The sequence below is a fragment of the Uloborus diversus genome, chromosome 7 (genome assembly GCF_026930045.1).
Source record: "Uloborus diversus isolate 005 chromosome 7, Udiv.v.3.1, whole genome shotgun sequence".
NCBI classification, from domain to species: domain Eukaryota; kingdom Metazoa; phylum Arthropoda; class Arachnida; order Araneae; family Uloboridae; genus Uloborus; species Uloborus diversus.
This window is the reverse complement of record NC_072737.1, coordinates 32,166,584-32,187,871: the sequence shown is the minus strand read 5'-3', so window position 1 is coordinate 32,187,871 and position 21,288 is coordinate 32,166,584. Positions and strand designations below refer to the sequence as shown.

The 21,288-nt window shown below is 35.4% G+C and overlaps 1 protein-coding gene across 1 annotated transcript; it reads left to right on the top strand.

Moving 5' to 3' along the window:
• Positions 1-11,749: 11,749 nt before the first annotated feature.
• LOC129226371 (PR domain zinc finger protein 1-like) lies at positions 11,750-20,245 on the top strand. Its single transcript, XM_054860974.1, has 6 exons — positions 11,750-11,917; positions 15,359-15,478; positions 16,579-16,822; positions 18,156-18,346; positions 18,407-18,493; positions 18,572-20,245. The coding sequence occupies exons 1-6, from the start codon at positions 11,750-11,752 to the stop codon at positions 20,243-20,245; spliced, it is 2,484 nt and encodes an 827-aa protein (XP_054716949.1).
• The last annotated feature ends 1,043 nt before the right edge of the window (positions 20,246-21,288 follow it).

The following is a 21,288-nucleotide window of genomic DNA, read 5'->3' as shown; positions in this document are numbered from 1 at the left end:
CTGCAACTGTAGCTTGTCTTGACCTCGAAGTATCTCAGCATCTTGTTTACGCTGTTTATTTTTGTTATGTTTCAGAATCGAGTTTTAAGAAGTGATTCATAAACTGCCAGATAGTCGCCGATGGATTAGCACAATGGAGAAGTTTTTCAAACTTCTTACAGATTCATTTTCTCAAAATAATTATAGTTTCATGGGAAGAAGGATGCCCCCAGATCACGTGCTTACTTTTAACTTTTTAACAGGCAACGTTAGACGGGAAAATATTACTTTATTCTAAAAATCATTTGGCTTGATCGAATAAAAACCGCGTCTCACTTTTTAGTTCGATGAAATAACGAGAAAGAATAAAGTTGTTGCATATTTCACGTTCCAATGTATGTTTTGGTGAAGATTCTCTGTAGCAAGCTTTAAAGGGTAACTAATTTAAGTAAAATGAAAAATTAATTAATTTAAACTATCAAATCAGAGATAAAGCCATTATTGTTAAACCCTTCGATGTAATGTCTAACACGATTTAAAATTAGGTTGGCAATCTCAGGCAGGGTAGGATTTCAAAGTAGTTTAAAGTGTCCAAAATTTAGTTGTGGCAATCCTAACCTGGCTATGAATGGTGTGATTAGGTGCAAAGCCTTCCCAATATTGCCAAGTCAGTTTTGCCCCATTTGTAGTGAGAGTGATATTTATCAAAATTGTTTTTCTTCGGCACGCCTTCCAATTTTTCCAGAGCAAGTTTTCGCCATCTTGCTCTGTTAGACACCATTGTCCTCCACCTTCTAGTACCGAGCATTTTGAGGTCATTTTTATGATAACATTTAAGAAACTTAACTTGAATCATTTGCTGCATTGTTTGAGAGCTTTAGTCCGTAAATAATGTTTAAACATAAAAGTAATTGCTTTTATTAATCACATAAAAATACATTAACACATTAATTTTAATTCCTACGTAAGTGCCGAGAATTGCTACTTAAGTGGCTTCTTAATACTGGTTTAAGTAGTTGTTAAAACCATCGAGATCACATTGATGCGAATCACTTCAATGCATGGTCTACAAACGAAAAACATGCATTATTAATTTTAAAAAATAATAACAAAACAAAAAGCTTTGTTTTTGTGCTCCATGGTATTTTATAGTTAATAAGGATCGTTTTAGAGATTTTGTTTTTTGATTATTTATGTTAAAAAATGTTTAAAAAATATCCGAAATAACTCATATGCATGGTAATCCCGAAATATATCGCTTAAAAACATAGCTTAAAAACATTTCAAAAACTAAGATAGGTGTCAATGTAAACTGACAAAGAAATGCAAAAAAAAAAAAAAAAAAAAAGCTCGAAACGGTGAGAGGTTATGCAGATTTTACAGGAAGTAATATTTTATTATCAAAGAAGAGAGATTCGGGAAAACTCAAAACTCAGTCTGGTATCGAAACGACAGTTTTATTCTCTTTAGGTAGATGACCCAAGTTCAAAGTTGAAGGGAAACCACACAAACATGTTCGAATAACGGCTGCATTTGCATTTATTACACAAAATAAATGCGAACTGTTGGTTTTTTGACTCCTACGTATTTCATCTACAAGCAAATCCTTGACTTGAAATTGTTTTCTAATGACTACAGTGAGAAAAGACAACTGAATATTTTAAAGAATAATAGTTCGTCCCAGCTCATAGATGAATTAGCTCAATATTACGTTATTTCCGTTTTCGAATATAGTCACAGTTTCAATAAGCTTTCTACAAAATGAGAATTGTGTTTATAACCGCGGCAGGACCCATAATCCATCAAGTCAAGGTCATTAAAACAAATATCTGCTAGTTAATTTTATTTGCGTGTAGTTTAACTAAATAAAAGATGCATTAACTGAGTAAAATGTATAAATTAAAATGTTTATAGGAAATGAATTGATGCCAAGGACAAAATAATAAATTATTCACCAATTCCAAAATTGTCAATAAATGCTCATCCATTATTTTACATTTGTTTTAGCATTTTCCTTAAAATTGAATTCGCAACTCCAGAGCTCAAATACGCTACCTTGCGGTGATTAACAATACTTCCGAAAAAGGTAAAACAATCCATTCCAAGTGTTTTCTTTGGGGTAAATTACAGGCTTCAGACAGTCTGTGGTGTAATGTGATTTCAGAAGAATAGAAGAGAAAGCTTCCCACAAACACGATGAAAAATTACTGTCATTCACAAAGCGTCAAAGCAAGTTCTAAGTTACGGCATTTGTCTGTTTTACCTTTTTCATCCGCCATTAGACAGTGGCTGCAGCGCCCCCTATAGTTTATTAGAGTTGCGAATTTTATTACTCTTGGTGTTTGTTGATGTGTCTTCAATAATAAACAGAGATTAAAGCAAGCAACATTTCTGTATCGCGAATGGCAACATTATAATCCTTCTTCATCACGCAGTTCAAAATGGCTTCATTAGCAACTAGCGAATTGTTTCCTGAACGCTTCGATACATAATATCATCAGCGGTGATGACAAAATTACGAGAAGAATGGGAGGGGTTATTAAAAAAGGCTAAACTGAACTTTCGACCCGATCCAGGTCACAGCTTAAGCTTCAGGTCAAGGGCGGTTTACAATGCGACTATTCGCGATGGTCCGGCAGTTTCATTATCAAATGGCCATTGTTGGTCTCGGAATCACTCGCTTTAGCTTCATGTTCATTCAGTTTATTAAAGTTCAAGTTATTTCTGGTAGATGACCACATCTGTATTTATTTATTTATTTATTTATTTTCAAAAAAGTGAAGTTGAAGGAATGAATATCAATTAGTTTGACATTGCCTGGTAGTTTACATTTTCTATTAATTTCGATAAAACATTGCTAAAGATTCCGAGGAAAATCTCTTAGATTACCTGCCATCAAAGATCTAAGCGATTTCACAAATGCAAATGTATGGATCAACAATATCAGTTTTCCAGCTACTCCGATTAGAGCTCCAACTATCCGAACTCCAACTATCCGAATTGCTTTCAGAAACTAAGAAGGAATCGTACTGCGATGCACAAAACAGTGATCCTGTCTATACCAGCTGTTCTCTATACGAAATTATAGTTGGGGCAAACCTAACTTGGCAACATTGAGAAGGCTTAGCATATACTAATCGCAGCATTGCGACGCTGCCTGGTTAGGCTTACCACAACAATAATAACCAAACAGTTTACTTTGACAAACTTGTACTAAAGTACAGCACTTGTAAGAAATTGCTGTACAAGTTTCATTTTAGTAATTTAAAGCCAATTTTCTTTAAAAATACTTTTTTCTCTCCTATTTTCAACATACATGCATTTAATAATCAAAATAAACCACTTTATCGGGAAAAATTCAATTATCCAAATTTTTGATTATCCGAGTATGATTCGAATAATCAAACTGTTCTCAAACTGGAGTTCTACTGTAACTGGGCTTTTCATTGGGTAAAAAGTTGATATAGTTAAATGACTGAATGTTCATTTAAATGTTCTACTATTTGAAATGTACCAATCAACATCAAGCATCATTGTCGTCTGCAATTATTTGCAGCAAAAATACCTTTTTCAATTAACTAAAGATTGTTAAAAACAGGAGGAGATTTAACCTTTGTGTAGATAGATTTAAACTTTGTACGCGTATACGCACTTCCCACGATTTTGAACACACTAATCAACGAGATCGACAAGGGTTAATAAGTGGAGAAGGTGAATGGGGGCGTGCGTTGTCACGATCGGTGAGTGAAGAGGCGAAATGGGATGATGGGGAGCTTCGACAATGAGGAAGCGATGAAGACATGAGTAATCAGAAGTCAATAGCTGCACAAGTGTCTCCTATTCTTTTTTGGAATGGGCTCGTTTCAAAAGGTCGCCTACTTTTGTCCCTTTTGAAGCTGCGGATTTTGAATTTTCGGTTTGGTGCCCGATCCTAGCGGCTCTTTTTATTTTCCCCGGCTCAGAACAGGCGTATTATTTTCTAACATTTGCTCAGTTCGGAGGAAAATTGGGGAAAATATTTGCGCGTTTACGGGTTCTTTTTGATTGAAATAATCGCTGGGAGAAAAGATTGATTTTATATTTTTAAGTTTTTTAATGCAAAGTAAATATTAGCTTTGCAGTTTTATGAATGTAATGTATGGATTAATGCATAATACTAAGTTTTGAAAGGAGAATGGGTCAATAGAAACTTCTATTACATTTTATTAAATTATTAAAGGATCTCAACGAGCACCGGCTATTAACTATTTTCGAAGAAAATAGAAAGGAAAACTGCGATAACTGTTACTATATGTCATACACTCAAGAGTGCAGATAATAAAAAGGGTTTTGGGGGTCAAATCCTCCAGCCCTCGAACTCTCGGTTTTAAAGTTCATGACCAATCCTAATACGATCGTTTATATTCATGTAAGTTTAGTTGTGAGCAAACTTACCCCCACCCCCAGAAGATGAATTCTGACTTACGCTAGTGTATGTATACGTGATGTGTATAGTTATGAGCATTTCTTTGAATTAAAAATTTATTATTCCTCACATTCAGATGAAAAGGAAGTATATTCACATTTTTTAATGGCTTCAGAACACACTTCAGTCGAAATCGCAACCTAGATGAGGCCATACCCAACGCAACTTGCTACGAGCAACAACCCAATAGGATAGGTCAGTCCAATTGTTCTTGAAAAGATTTTTTAAAAATAGAGCGTACATGACGAAGTTCTTTCTAAGCAGAAACATTAAAAATTGATATCGTCTCAAAGTTGGTCAAAGATTTGCAAACTTTTTGCAATTATATTAAAGAAAACATCTTGGGGAATTCTTTGTGTGAAATTCTACAAAAGGATTTGGGACAATGGCACAACATAAATAATTCAACAGTTGAATAGAAGCTTCGATAAACAGGAAATCAAAAGCATTTTAATTTTTAACGAGTTATAGTTATTTATTTTTAAAAATTTATAAGAGGTTGTGAGATTTTAAAGCGAGTAGTTTCTATTCTTGTCTGTTAATTTTTATCTAATTGGTCAGTAGCTGAGATCTAGTTAGTTAATTAAAAATAAATACTTTCAGATTTAGAAAAAATGGTTCGCAAGTCGTTACCACAGGAGATTTACAAAGAGAGCAGTCAAGTAGTAACAATACCACGGAGGAGAAAGAGAAAAAATTTCCTCTGTTATTTATTTACTCTTCTTTTTTCCGTGCTTGTTTTGGTCTTTTTTTCCTTCCTATCTTTTTTCACATGTACCCGTTTTTTCGCTTTCTATCAAACTCAGCATTTATCGGTAGTTCAAGGGCAGGACTATGTGAATGAACGATTACAAACAACTATTGGAGTTCTAGTTTTATCTATGCCACGTGGGATAGTGCTCCTGACATATCTAAAGAAAATATCCCAACTCAGTTAGATAAAATATGCGAAGGCTCATCATTGGAGGTTGAGGTTTTTGCTTATTCATGAAGTTTTCGCCCTTTAAATTAATCGTTTTTCAAGGTTTCTGATAGCGAAAATGTTACACAAATTAAGAACAAATTGCAGTAATAATACTAAAAGTGAATGCTTCCACAGAGAGGGATGACGAGTATTACTTGCAAATGGATGTACGAAACCATTTTATTTTGTAGGAGGGTTTTATAGACAGAATAACATGAAATGATTGATTCAGTACTAAACATGCCACGTTAAATTGATTTGTACGTGCAACATTCGGACAATCGGAAGACATTTTCAAACTTTATCCTCACTTTTGCCGAGTGTGATGCCTTTTTTTTGATATTTTTTCAGTTATTTCATTCAGGAAAAGTCGCTCAATAGCAAACAAAATTAATTGCGCTGCATCACTTTTCCAACTGTACTGTAATTTGGTGTGAAGTACAACTTCCATTGTTCACACTTGACCGACATGCCATAAGGATCCGTTTATAAGATAGTCAACTATACACAGCATAACAAGACATACACACAAAGAAAGGACAAGGACAGGAGAGAGAAAGTACATCCATACACGAACCAGGATTCGAACTCGTGACCTCCCATCGCAGTCAGACTTCTCTGACCCTTAGACAAGGTGACCGGCACATAAAAAAGTTTAAATGTTGTTCAATTTTTGTAAATCATTGTCCAGCTCAGACACTCGCTATCAGTGATATTTCTAAACGATCTTAGTTCTGGTTTCAGTATATCTTTTGTACTAAACAATATCGCGAACTTAAAATCGGAGAAGAGGGTAATAATTACTGTGATACCAAATTTTCAACAAAACATCTGGGCTATTATATGTTCTGTTTTACCTTTCCCGATGCAAATTCAGTGCGCTTAATCTCAACGTCCAATAACAATTTTTTATTGTTAATTTGCACACTCATCGTTCAATGGTTCACCAAATTTGCTCTTAATTTGCTCCGTGGGCACATATCTCTAACACCACAACATGTACCATGTAAAAATGTACTGCTCCATTATTTCAAAGGAAGGAAATAAAAAATAAAAAAAACCGCTGCTTTAAAAGCTAATTTCATCAAGTCCACGATTTAGCTGGAATGCTGGCTTCTAAGTAAGAATGTAATTTATTATAGTACTTGTAGGAAATTGAAATCTTGGCTGCTTCTAATTAGTTTCCCCATTGATAAAAGTAGGCGCAACATTAGTTTACAACTTGTTCAGTCTTCTTAACCGAGAATCTTTCAATTCACCAGAAGTATCGCAGAGAGCTTATCTTTTTCTAATTGCAATTAATTTTGATTTGCGTTCGCTTTGACAAATACATTCAATTTAGTTTCTGAGAGATTTAGAAAGTGTGCAACCGGAATTTAAAAGAACTTAATATACAAGCGTTAGAGAAAAAGCCGACGCCGAGAGCAAACACAAGAGAAGCTGCTGAGAAACTTATCCGGAGAAGAGGAAAAAAAAAGAGAGAGAGAGAGAAAAGGTAAAGATTATTTCTCCGCGAAAGGTGTCGCATGAAAGGAAAAGACACCGAATTAAAAAGTTTTTAAAATGAACGGAATGGAAGAGATGTAGAAAGAGTGACAAAGAGCCGTCGCGGAATGAATGGGGGAGAAGCGGGATCGGCAAACGAAATCATGGCACTCTTTTGTGGAGAAAGTCTATAGCATCCGTGCGTTAAAGATAAAATCTTCGATTTCGGCACCATCCACGCCAGGGCGAGCAATAACAACATGTCAAACATCGACGCCGATGGATAAATTCTCTCGGGGAATTCGCCATTATTTCGACACCGTTCCTTTCAAACGCGACCATCGAGCCGAGTTGAGATGTCGGGCGCGAGAAGTTCAATCGTCGTCTGTTTAGCCGGCCTTTCAGCGGGTGCAGACGAGCATGAACATCGGAGAGTCAATATTAGCCCAAATTGATCAAAGCCCTCTCCTGTCACTGCCTGTACGGTTACCCATTATATTAAAGAGCCGTACTTTTGTAAAGGAGCCTCCGTCGCGTTCAGTGTTTACAGGCTCGGAAATAACGCCGAGTTCACCTTCGTTTGAATGGCAGCACTTGCTCCGTTTAGATCACATGACCCCAAGTTCTATTCAGGCAGCTGATTTTCGCTGAAGCTTATTTGAGGCTCGTTTTCATTGAATTCGGGAATCGCCCTTTGTTTGGGCTTCTCTGTTTAATGTTCTTTTTTTGTTCCTTTTTCTCTGCCGCATTCAAAATGATATTCTGAATTAAAAGGAACATAAGTGGGAGGAATGGTTCTAATGAAACTTGGAAGATAGAGTTGAACAATATTTAAAACAAATTTCTCTTTCCCTGTACTTACTGAACCATACAGCTTATTAATCATTTTCTGTTAGTATCTTATAAGCAAGCAGTTCGTAGCAATTATGATCCTACGCTGGTCCAGGGACGGATACAAGGAAGGGAGTGGGGGGCGATCGCCCCTCCCTTGAAGGAGTCTCCACCGGAAATTTTTCGAAAATGAAGTTCGAAAAACGCAAATCTAGACGAGTTTCATTGATGTTGGGAGAAGGGAGGTTTGTTTTTGTGACCCTATCCCGGCACTGTTTCGGAATTAAAGTCCAAAACCTTTGTGATAAATATTTTTTAATCAGTGTACATGGTAAAAAGTAAGTAATGAAAATCAATCGCCCCTCCCATGAAAAATTTCTAGACTCCACCCTTGCGCTGGTCCTGTCACTTCTACAGAGCTTAATTTCTTACAAAAGAAGTGCAGGAGCCCCATAGTCCCCATAGTCCCCACAACCTATTTTTACACTCAAATAGCCTGAATTTCAGCAAATATGATAAAATTTGCTTGAAATTGAAATGAAGTGCAGGAGCTTAGCTCCTATGAGCTGCAAACTAAATTAATCCCTGATTATCTTTAATGTCATGGCCAAAGACAAAGGCACATTTAAAAATAATGTTTTCCGCTCTGAGTGTCTTTCTGTTTGAATATGGTTACACAGATAGACACATTCATATGTACACACGCACTCAAGAATTGAGATCTTTTAAGTGGTTTCGTTTCTACCTGCAGTCATAACGATACTGTAGTTAGACATTACAATTTAGGTATGCGTGATATTTCGATCTTATATTCATAATCATACTGCATACAAAAGGTACATTTCTAGTTATGTTGTGCATATATCTTTCACAAATTTAAACTAATTTTTTTTTTCAACAACTTTTATAAAATGTTTTAAATCATTTTTCTGATTTTTTCCGTTACATTATATCTCTTTTTCTGACTGCACATTGACGAACTGTACAACGCTTTTGTTTGCTTAGTAACAATACTAACTAATTTTTCATTCCTTTTCAGATACATCAAACTAGATCGTTCCTTTGCACATCATTATGACAAACTAACTCAGCAGAATTGGGCCACCAGCTTAAGCGGCCAATTTATCATTTGTGACACACTAAGGTAATTGAAAATTTTATATAAGACTTTCAATACAGTTATCATTAACGTTAAAAATTGATCCAACTACTTTTTATCTATATTTCTTTCAACTATTTGTTCATGATATTCCATGATAATTATAAGACCGCAAATTATATTCAAATGGACAGTGTAGAATGAAGTGTGATACATGTGAATATTCATAAACTTTGAGGAATGCATATCATATGAAGGGGTATCGTAATATTCAAGGAAGGCCCCGGGAAGGAGCATCTGTTGTATTTAAATGGCGTAAAAGTCTGAATATTTTAAAAAATAACGTAGATAACATATTCAATGTTCAGTTATGTACATAAGATTCATTTGGAATAGAGGAATGCTTGTGATTTTTTAAAAAGGTGGTTTTCTCTTAACTTTTAAGGATGACGTGATAGGAAAAGTCTGATTATTAAACAAACTAACGGAGAAACATTCAATGTGTATTTATGTGCATAACATTCATTTAGACTTGAAGAGTGTTCATGTAATTTAATAGGGACATCAAAGGCCTAATTGTTGAACATACTCGGATACAGGCATGTTATTTGAGGAAGGAGTTTTCTTGTAACTTTCAAAGACTACATCATTTCAGCTAAATACCTAGAAACCAGCATCTACTTTCTTTAAATAATGGCAGATTTCTGGATGTTGAACAAACTAACATAGCACAGATACAGGCAGTGTACAGCTCTGTGCATAACTTTCATTTAGAAAATGTACAGGAATGTCAAATACATATCTTCAGTTTTTGTCCCATTCTAAGCATTGAAAAACGAACAAAATACTTGATGCGCTGTCAAGATGAAAATGCGCTGTCCCGTAAGCCCCACCCTTTCAGCACAAATCAATAGGTATGCTCCGAACCGCTCTCTCCGTGCCGAAGGGAGAGCATCCCTCAAATCCCCTCTCCTCCTCCGCATCCCGGCTCCTCCCAATGACGTCACTCCCAATCTCCGCCCCCGTTACGAAATTCATCTTCAGGTGCATCCAAGATGGAGGAGCGAAAGAATGCCGTTTCCATGTCCCCCTCTTTTGTGACTCGATCATTACCGGGACTAAAGCGCCCCCAGGCGGTGGAAACTAACATTTTTAAGACGATAAAAATTTTCCCCTCTGGTGGTATTGCGGAAGTCGCTGAGAACAGCCCAGAGATATGCCAGTGATCTCTTCGCCTTCAAAACATGAGGTAAACAAGTTTGCTAGTACCCTTTACGAACCTTCCAAAATAATTAATTAATACTTCAAAATTAACAGGCTTAGATATAGTCATAAAATAGCTCCAGTTAACAGTTTTAATTCTTAAAATAGTATTTTACATCAACTGAATGGAAAAAAAAAAAAAAAAAAAAAATTCTAACATTTTTCCTTCGGAATTTTTTTGAAGTGTACATATCCTCCCTTCAGTCCCCCCTCCCCCCCCCCCCACCGGATAAGCAAGAAAGCAATACGAAACTATTCATATCGCAGAGATGTTTTATAGACAGATTAAAACTACTTTAAACTATTTGTTTAAAAGTACAAATTTTAAATAAATTTGAAGCCAATGGAAAGTTTTTATGTTTTAGAAAATAAATAACTAATTAAATTTTAAATGAAGAAAAGGTTTTTAATGTTAATTTTTTCGACTGCATTTTACAAGAAATATTTTTTTTTAATGGCTGTAATTTTAATTGAATTATGAATAACTGAAAATGAATTAATTCTTATCAAAATACTTAAGAGAAGACCTTTTTTCATATCGTTAGTTTTCAACCTTTTTCAGAATTGAAAAAAAAAAAAAAAGTCTTTAAAGCTTTTGAGAAACAATTCTTTTTACTGTACATATATATTTGAGATACATTTTCCTCTAATTTTGGTCTAATTTATGCTGAAGTTTTAAAGAAAGCTATATTTGAAATTATTACCCACTTTAACAAAGATTGAAATTTCTTAACGATCTTTTTTAGCTCTTCTTAAAGATAACCTTTTCCTAAAGAAATATTTCTTTAAAATAATTTAAATTTGCAAGAAGTGCAGATGAGCTGAAAAGCATCAGCAGTAAGTTCAATGACGAATACACTATGTTTAAATAGCTCTTAAATATAGTTTTATTTGTATTAACATTAACTATCAAAAGTCAACCAGTTTTTATTTCATTACCTCACGCAGCAGAAAACTTTTGAAAGAAACTTTGTAGTAATGTGTAAGTTAAAAGTTTCCGATCTAAGTAGTTCTCCATTCATTGCACTATCTCACCGTGTAGGAGAAAATGTACACATTGCGACTATTTGAGATTTCTTTAGGTTTCAAAATTCTGTTTGCTTGATGAAGTGGTCTTAGTGCTTACTTTTTAGTTTTTTAAAAATTAGATGTTGTTAAGAACCGCCCTGTTCGCTTTTTTTCATCTATAAATTTTACACACTGTATTTAAGCTTATACATTTTTAGTTTTAATTTGTCTTTGAAATTATTTTGTATAGTTCGAAAAACACTTCAAAAGAGCTGAATTGTCAGAAAATATATTGCAGCGAAAATAATATTAATGAATTTTCGATTTTAACAGATTGTATTGAGACTGAGTTTCTTTCGAAATAACTTAATTGAAATAACATTTAAAATTTTAATAACAATCCTTTATGATAATGACTTTTTTCAATTCCATTTTAGATTGAATAATTTCAGTAGTGATTTTATGCACAGTCACTTTTTTTTTATTGAGAACTTTGCTTATCACTTACACAATTTGAGCTGTAATTGATACTGAGTACAACATTCTTTGCTGTGATTTAATCTACATTTTCAACTTTTAAAAGCCATTGATCTTTGAAAATTTTATGCTAAACTTTGTTTCGCTCTAAAATTAAATATCATTTCAGATTCGTAGAATGGAAAATGGATGTTGGAATCTCGACGAAATCCGTGAAGAAGAACTCGACCAGTTGGCGATCTATCGGGTCCCCGATCAACAGGTGGATCGGGATGAAAGGCGCAATAGAGCCGAGGCCTCTCTACCTCGAAACTTAGTACTCAAGCAATCAAAATCAAACGAAAAGGTAAGTAAAATCGCATTTCGTCTTATTTGCTTTAATCTGTTATTGCTGCACTGACGTCCAGTTTCTTGGGCACTCTATTTGTGTTAGTTATAACAAAATGTTACGTCACACAAAGTATTAAGTCGTTAAGCATTCTTTTCCGCATTTTGAAGCAATATTAAGTATATGTTTGTAATTTCATTAGATATCTTTGGCTCTTTTTAGTGTAATTTATTTAGAGTTTCATGCCTGAAATGGTAGAAATGTGAAACGTTATGAAAATCGTCGAGGATAAATAAGTTATACGCTGATGTAACTTAAATCATTTGTAGGACTTCTAACAGCATTATGCAGGACTTTCCTAACTTAAATATTTGGCTCCAAATATCTTATGCAAAAATATTACTCGCATATAACTTCACTTATTTTTTCTCGGTAAGCTTCATGATGTTTCACTTATCGAGACTTATCGAGAAAAAATAAGTCACGTTATATTCCAGTATTGCATAAGATATTTAGAACCAGATATTTCAGTCTGAAAAGTTCTGCATCATGCTGTTAGAACTCCTACAAATGACATAAGTTACATCGGCGTATAACTACTTATTTATCTTCGACGATTTTCATGATGTCTCACACCCCTCCAAATAATTTTAAACAACTTATATTCGAAAGAACAGAAGTCTTACAAAATAACATCTTCAATATTTGTTTTAAAATGCATAAAAAATGTCACATTTATTGAGAAGAAACAAAATTTGTAGGATAAATTTACCTTTTTATATTTGGAGTTAAATATATGAAAAGGTAGAAATGTGAAACATAATGAAAATCTTCGAGAATAAAAAAGTTGTATGCGAGTAATATTTATGCACGATATATTTGAGACCAAATAGTTTAGTCAGAAAAGTCCTACACCATACAAATCAATGTACGTCAACTTCATAGTAGATCATGCACTTATATTTTCTCATAAGCAAAGAGAACAAAAGTCTCATTACTTATGTAAGTAATGAGACTTTCGTAAGAGACATTGTGATGTACTTCGATGAAATTAAAGCGAAGGTCATACTAGTTGCAACCTCTATAATCCATTAAAGGCTGGTATCTTTCATCAGGTCTATAGCTCTCTCTCTCTGAGTTATTATTGAATCACTTGCACAGCTAGGAAGATGGTGCCACGCGAAGTCAAGGCCAAGGTCACTGTTAGCTGGGTTTGCTGGGCGCATGAGGAGAGATACCGAATAGATACTGGTTGCTGATAAGGCCTCAAACTGAGAAACAAGTGCAGTTTCTAACGGGTTCGCTTTCAAAGCGCCAAAAATAGTGATCCTTAATTTAGTTTTCACACATATTCAGGGCCGCTAAGAGGCAGGCCCCTAGCCAGTTTGGTCGCCGGGATTTCCTCCCTCTCCATTAAAATTAAAAAAAAATTTCTACGATTTCGAGCCGGGCTCCCTCAAGGGGCAGGCCCCTCGTTTCCGACTAGGTTGACATGGCCTCTTGTCGGCCCTGCTCACATTGGGTTATGAATGCTTTTTGTGCATTTGAACTGATCACGAATCTGATGCCTTTTTCTTGGCCATAACAAGATTAACAATTGTAAACAACGTATATATATATATATATATATATATATATATATATATATATATATATATATATATATATATATATATATATATATATATATATATATATATATATATATATATGTATACCACAAGTACAAATTAGCAAACTGATTTCAGACTCGTGTTTTAGGGTTTCAAGGAAACTGGATACCCTGAAACACATGCAATCACTCTGCTAATGTGTGCTTGATATATACGTTGTTTACTATTGTTACTTTGTTGCACAATTCATTTCACAACAAGAGTGCTAATAGGCATAGCCGGTCTTCAGAATCTTTCTTAGAGGTTGTCCATAAATGATGCCGCACTTTTTTGACCCTCCCCCCCCTTTATCACAAGAAGTCACACCACACCCTACCCCCTCCCTACCCCTTGTCACATGTCACGCTACATTACATAAATATTTTGCTATAAAAGTATTTTTAATTAAAATAAAATTGTGAAATACATAGCAACATGAAACTCGCAGTTTTCATCGCCAAAATTTATGAACGAACTCCTTTTTCCACGCGTTAAGAGTCACAAAGCAAATCAGGCGAAAACAGTCTCCGATTTATTTATGTCTTTTAATTTTTAAGTACGAAATTTCATTAACTTAAAATAAAATTTTGAAATACAAGGCAACATTAAACTCGCTCCCCCTCCCCATTTGGCCGTCTTCATCGCGATACTTTATGAAGGAACTTTCCACTTTCACGCCCCCCCCCCCCCCCCCGTTAAGCATCACAAAACATATCAGGCGAAAGTAACAATATACTTTCCCTTTCCTCTCGAGTTATTCTCCAAGATAGCACAAAGCTCAAAAGAAGATGAGTTACCATGCAGAAAATTTCTCTTCCTCTCATTTAAACATCCGTCAATGTCAAGCAAAGTTGAAGCTTTGAAAGAATGAGCGGTATTCGAGACAAAACAATTCACTTTCAGCTATCACATTTCAAAAATTAATCTCAGGAGGATCTGTCTGTTTTTTAATTATTATAGGTTTTGGCACAAAAACCAGACATTTAATCTAACCTTGATGTATTTATAATCAATAAAGGGCACTAAATGTCGTTGACACTGAAGTGTTATCTTTTTTTAAGAGTGGTATCTTCTTTTATTCATTGCAGCTCCTGTTTTGCCCTTCAAAACTTTTTTTTTTTGCAACTGTTATCAGCACTTTCGTCTCTTTTCGCTGCGTCTCCACTCCAAATATCTTTTAGATAAAAGTAAAAATATCATCAGGGTGTTAATGTAGGTTACTAAGACTATTTCCAGATGTTGGAAATTCTTTTTTGTGATTGTATTTGTACACATATCGTAAACTCCCGACTAACTGGCTTTTAATGTGGCGAAAATGCAGGCCGAATAATAAGAAATCCGGATAAGTTAGAGTTCCTGTAATTATTTATTCATTTTCCACTCCACCCTAGTAAAGAATAATATCTAGTGATTAACGCACTAGTGATTGAAAAAATATTTTATGCGCATCTCGAGATATTACCAAGTTCAACTGAATATGAATGTAATCATATGCGTACAGCGTAGAAAACATTTTTATAATAAACACTCATTAATATAATTGATGTTTAAGATTTTAAGTTAACAATCGCAATACAAAACACTGTTAATAGTGTTTTACATAAATTAGTAATATATCAAATTTTTGTTAATTGTTTTAATCTTTCTCTCATGAGTACCATGTTCAGAAAGATGTACAAGTTGATTTGCGCTCAACAAAAGTTGTAAATTATTGACGTGCTATGCATGCAAAACTAATAACTGAAAAAGCAGTTTGAAATTATTTATTAGCATGTATTTAATTACCATTTTCTTTCTCTCTCTTTAGGCTTTAGGAGTATGGGCGACGGACTACATTCCACAAGGCACCCGATTTGGGCCAATGGAGGGCGAAAGGTATCATGCCTCCGAAGTCAACCATATTACAAATAAAAAGTGGTTTTGGCGGGTAAGTTAAGATGATTTTTAGATCATTTCACTAATGTCATAATTGTACAGCAAACTTTTGACTAGATAAAGCCTTGCTTCAATTAGTATTTTCAACATGTTGTTTTGTCAAGTGACCGTTCACGAAAATAGTTGGGCTTTTTACAGCAGTGATTCTCATGCAATCTCTCAAAGTTAAAAATCCTGGAGAATTAAAAGGTAAATACAGTGAAACCTGTGTCAGTTGACCACTTGCGGTGCACTACTTTAGTGGTCAACTTAAACAAGTGGTCAACTTGCAAAGGTTGATTCATATGATAAGGGCTAATTCCACGCCTGAAAAAAGCGGTCAACTTAGACAGGTGGTCAACTTACAATGGTAGTCAATTTCACAGGTTTTACCGTATTTCTGTAAAACGAAGTATTTACAGTATGGTGAAAGTTTCACTATATTAGAAAGCGTAAGCGATTGCAGCTCTAATTGTCATCACATGATACAGTGTAAAGCAGGTAATTCGTTTTCCTCCCTAACCCCGCAAGTGTAATTCAGTATAATGGTTAACGCGTCATTCTACGAACGACGAAAAGATCGATTCAAATCACACTGGTTGGATCTCCATCCTTTCAATTAATGCAATTAGCTGCATTATTGTTGCACTTTTTATCGTAAAATTTGATAATGAAATAGATTTTTACGGTAAAAAGTATTCGCAGCATGAATCCCAGTAGTTTGTACAGTGAAACCTGTGTAAGTTAACCACTTGCGGTGCACCACTTTAGTGGTCAGTTTAAACAGGTGGTCAACTTGCAAAGGTTGAACCATATGATAAGGGCTAATTTCGTGCCTGAAAAAAGCGGTCAACTTAGACAGGTGGTCAACTTACAAGGTTGATCAACTTCACGGGTTTTAAGTGACTACACATACATTTTAAGGGTACATTTTAAGTGACTTTCTCTTCGGTTCTAAAAGTTCGTAGCCATTACCGAATTTTCCACTTACATTTTCCCACGTGTTTCGTCACCCGTTCATAACTGCCCAATCTACAATATATTAATAATCAACTCGCTGTCTAAATATTACTTACTTGACATACAATTGATGTTCATTTATTTTCATTCTAGGTGTACAAAAGCGAGCATGAATTCATCTACGTCGACTGTTTTGACGTGAATCGATCAAACTGGATGAGGCACGTCAGTCCAGCTTACCGATTGTCAGAGCAAAACGTGGTCGCTTGTCAAGTGAACGATGAGATCTACTTCTACACTTTCAAACCCATCTTACCCAACCAAGAGCTTTTAGTTTGGTACTGCAAGGAATATGCCGAGAGGCTGCAGGCACACATTAAAGTCGACAATGGCATAAGTAAGTAACCATTAGTAATGACAGTTTCATTCACTTTAACACAGGCGGATACTAGATGTTCGTAACATAGCTCAAAGTCGTATTTATGCTTCATATGTTAAAATCGATGTTCATGGCATACTTTTCACGTAACTATAAATTTAGCTTTTTAGCTTCAGGTAAAGGTGCAGGCAAGGAGAAATCATAGATTCTTGATTTCCTCCTCGAAGTTTTTCTTTACATAAAAAATCAAAGCCTTTTATTTTAGTCGTAAAACAGCAATGGAATTAAAGAAAAATATTGCAAGAAGCTGTAGACGTGTGTTTTGGGGTTTCCAATGAACAATACTTTTAATGCTGAAAAGTGTGAATGAAAAAAAAATTATAATATTGTACATGACTCAATTTTTTTGAGTACAAATGCTTTTCAAAGTATGCCAATCTTTAAACACATTGGCGATTTCGTAGTTTCAATTTTCGAAAGCTTTGCGCTCAAAAGAGGAGCAAAACAAAAGGGAGTCAAAGCAAATATGGTTAAACCTGTTTTTATGAGCTCTTACTTTTTGTAATTTTTGATAGCAGTTCCAACTACCACAATAAAAGCTTTTTTAACATGCTTCAAATTCGTTTAAAAAAATCATTTATTTATTTATTTAAATATTTATACATCTCACGCCCGAAAATGGGTACATGTGTAAAAGTACGGTTGAAAACACTTAAAAGAGTTAATATTCTTGCTTTTGATTGCTTCGAATTTTATCTAACGCTGATATTTTTAGCACAGGGAACGCTGACATGGGGTAAACTGACTATAGTGCTTGTAACGATTTCTTAGTACATCCTATAAGAAGCGTTTCAATGGTGATAATAGTATCTTTTAACACAGACATGTAGAAATAGATCACATACATCTGAGGCATGTGATATTGCTAAGAAAATTAACTTACAAGAATACAATGCTGCCTTGGTTTAACTTAAAAACTTTATTTATTTTTTAAGTTCGTGAAAGGAAATTACTTTTTATGTACCGGGAAAGAAGCAGCTATGCGAAAAATCTTAGTTTCGAAAGGAATACTTTCGATTAAATTTTGAAACTAATAGTTAAGCTTCCAAGCACTACTTGCTAAACCAACGTTTTTAATTAGCAGACAATTCAGTTTTCAAACGAGCTATAATATCCTTATAACAAAATAGTCTTTAAATAAGTACGCTTTTCACACTCATACGTATGATACTAAAACCCATCAATAAACCTAGTAAAACTACCAATAACCATCAATGGAAATATTTTTTGAAATGTTTTCATTGCTCAGTTTCTTACTTTTTCTAAAATATTATATTTACCTCCATTTTAGGAAACCAACTTACCCCACCAGTCGAGCCTTTTGGACCTTATGCACGTTCTGTCATCCAAATCAAAAGACACTATGAATCCCACCAACACGTTGACATCCTCACCCCACCAGAAGACAGCAGTGATAGTGAAAGCGAAACTTTTGCGCTGGATTTCAGTGTCAAAGGAAGGAACACAAAGACCACCGAACCTGTGCAATCCGAGACCGTGTCTGATGCTGTTCCAGAAAAGCCAAAGAGGAACGAGGAAAAGGAAGAGGGTGAAAATATGTACGCGAGAAATGACTTCCATAAACTCAAAATAAAAATCGCCCGAGCATACAACTACAGAAACATAAACGTTCCTGAAAAACTGGAAGACAACGAATATGAAGGCAAACTCACTATTGTTGAAGAACCAGAGGAGGAAGAAGAAAAGTCAAATTCTGAAGAGATTTCGGTCGCAGATGAAGATGCGAAAGAAAAACTCAAAGAGTCGGACAAAGACGAAATGGAAGTTGACAGCCAGTACACAGCTCCCGAACCCAGTAGTCCGAAGTGTGCTAGCAGTCCAAAATTTCCAGACGATGGTATCAACAAAAGGGAGTCAGCCTTCATTTCATATGATGGAATGATTCAGAAACTGAGCGATGACTGCCCTGGCGTATTCCCTTCTGGTATTCTGGAGAATCTTCTCAGATATCGAGAAAGAGAAAGTGCATCTATTCAGCTACTTCGAGAGTTCAACAGAGAGTCCTTGAAGGAACCCGTCCGAGTGATTGTCCCGAACAATTCATCGCAGAATCCAGATTCCTCGTCGCAGAACCAGAAAGGTCATTATACGCACAAAAATGGCCCCCCATTTGTGACAACAAGCAATCAAAACCATGAAATGCACAGTCCGGATTCTACAGACAAGAGACATATCTCGAACACTCCTCCACATTCTGTTCCATACAGCATGCACAACACCTCGAACAGTTTCATTTATGGTAGCAACGCTCCGGCTTTGTTTTCTCCCGCTCATTTCGGCATGTATCCGTATTCCATACAAGAACGAATGCATGCTCCTTTACCACTACGAAATGGACCACCTTTTCACGGGTCCCCCCTATCAGACTATGCCACCCAAATGAACCTCCCACCGCATCCGAATCCTCACCACCATTTGAGTCTAATGAGTCATCCGCCTAATCATTTGGACATGGCCAAAAACGGATTTTTCAACGGAGGCATGCATTCCCCACCAGGTTCTGATAGACTGCATCCTATGAGACCTCAGTCGCCTGGTGCGCATGGAAGAGGCTACCGTTCACTGCCATATCCATTAAAAAAGAAAGACGGTAAAATGCATTACGAGTGTAACGTGTGCTCTAAGACATTCGGCCAGCTGTCGAATTTAAAAGTTCACTTACGGACTCACTCCGGAGAACGGCCATTTAAATGCAACGTATGCTCCAAGAGCTTCACCCAACTCGCTCACCTACAGAAGCATCATCTAGTTCACACTGGGGAAAAGCCTCATCAGTGCGACGTGTGCAAAAAGAGGTTCAGCAGCACAAGCAATTTGAAGACCCACTTGAGGCTACACAGTGGACAGAAACCTTACGCTTGTGATCTCTGTCCAGCGAAATTCACACAGTTTGTACACCTAAAGCTCCATAAGAGGCTACACACGAACGAGCGTCCTTATACGTGTCAAACGTGCAACAAGAAGTACATCAGTGCATCAGGTCTTCGCACCCACTGGAAAACAACCTCTTGTCAACCAAACGCTGTGTTCTTCGAAACCCTAGACGGACATCACTATGAGTATCCTATGACTGATCTCAGTGACAATGATTCCACATCACCACCTATCAGTCTGCCCATTAATGTGCCAGCGCTTCATCCTAGCATGGACAGCATCAGGAGAAATCTTCACCACAGCTCAAAAGTATCCTACACGGACATTATAGGATCCCCACCCTTGTCCAACGCTTCATCACACGATTCTTATGGATCTCATCGGTCAACGAGAGAGTCCGTATCTTCAGCTCCCGGATCGCCGGACGATGGAATCTCTAAATGTGCTTCAGTCAGGGAAATAGCCCTTCATTGTCGATCTAAATAAGACGACATGAAAAAGCAACTCCTGATCTCTATGTGCAACCTAAGTCTTTACACTTTTGCCAATACCAAACATTGTGTTCCATGCTAACTCACCTCACAGTAATTTCTCAACTCAGTAGTACTGACTCACTAATAATTTTCCTTACATTATTGTCACCGACTCGATGCTGGCATCTATTACTATGTTGAACTATTGTTTTTTGTTACACTATGTGTATAGAAGTAATTAGAGTGAATCAAGAGTAGTAAAATATATCCTAGACACATTTCTCCGTAATTTATTTATATTTATATTGTTTTTTCAATGAAAAAATGTTTAAAGATACACAGATTAATTTTTACAAAGAAGTGTTCGCATCTACGGAAAGAAATACTCTGAAAAATGTTTTCATCTTTATGATATGTGAACGAATATTTAGCTCAATTACTGTTTCAATATGTAGTTCACAAAGTTTAAAAAATATTTGTGGTTAGTCTTAAAGAAGCAGGTTCTCCTTTTGACCACAAGCTGAAGTATCAGCTCTTTTGTACATTTGTGTTATCTAAATATAGAGTTGAATTCCATGACTTGTACATATTTTTAGTTTTATAACTTAATTTATTGATTTGTGTCGTCTAAAATCAAAGATGTTTATAATTAAAGTATTTATGTTTTATGATTGTCCTAAAAGTTTTATAATACATTATATATTAAGGCAACGCCATTTTTCATTACATTTTCTTTCTATATATTGATAACACAACACAAGCATTCTTAATATTAAGCAATTTCAACTACTGCTGAAAGAACCTATATTGGCTTATTTTCTGCATTTTCATTTACAATAGCTAAATTTTCAATTAAAATTTCAATCAATTTCACATTTTAACGATTACGGGTAACAAAAGATATGTTTCGTTTGTGAAGATATGATTGACTAATAAACGTTAACTAATCAGAATGTTGTTTTACAAATGAAAATATTAATTATTTTGAGAAATTGATTTCTTAGAAAAAAAGTTTTTACACTTAAACGCATCACGTTACAAAATGATATACAAGAT

What these genes read in the sequence shown, in the direction of transcription:
- LOC129226371 (XM_054860974.1), top strand. Translation starts at nt 11,750, where the DNA reads ATGGAAAATGGATGTTGGAATCTCGACGAAATCCGTGAAGAAGAACTC. An exon ending in TAAAGTCGACAATGGCATAA is followed by an intron (nt 16,823 to 18,155) that starts GTAAGTAACCAT and finishes CCTCCATTTTAG; the next exon opens with GAAACCAACTTACCCCACCA. An exon ending in ACACAAAGACCACCGAACCT is followed by an intron (nt 18,347 to 18,406) that starts GTGCAATCCGAG and finishes AACGAGGAAAAG; the next exon opens with GAAGAGGGTGAAAATATGTA.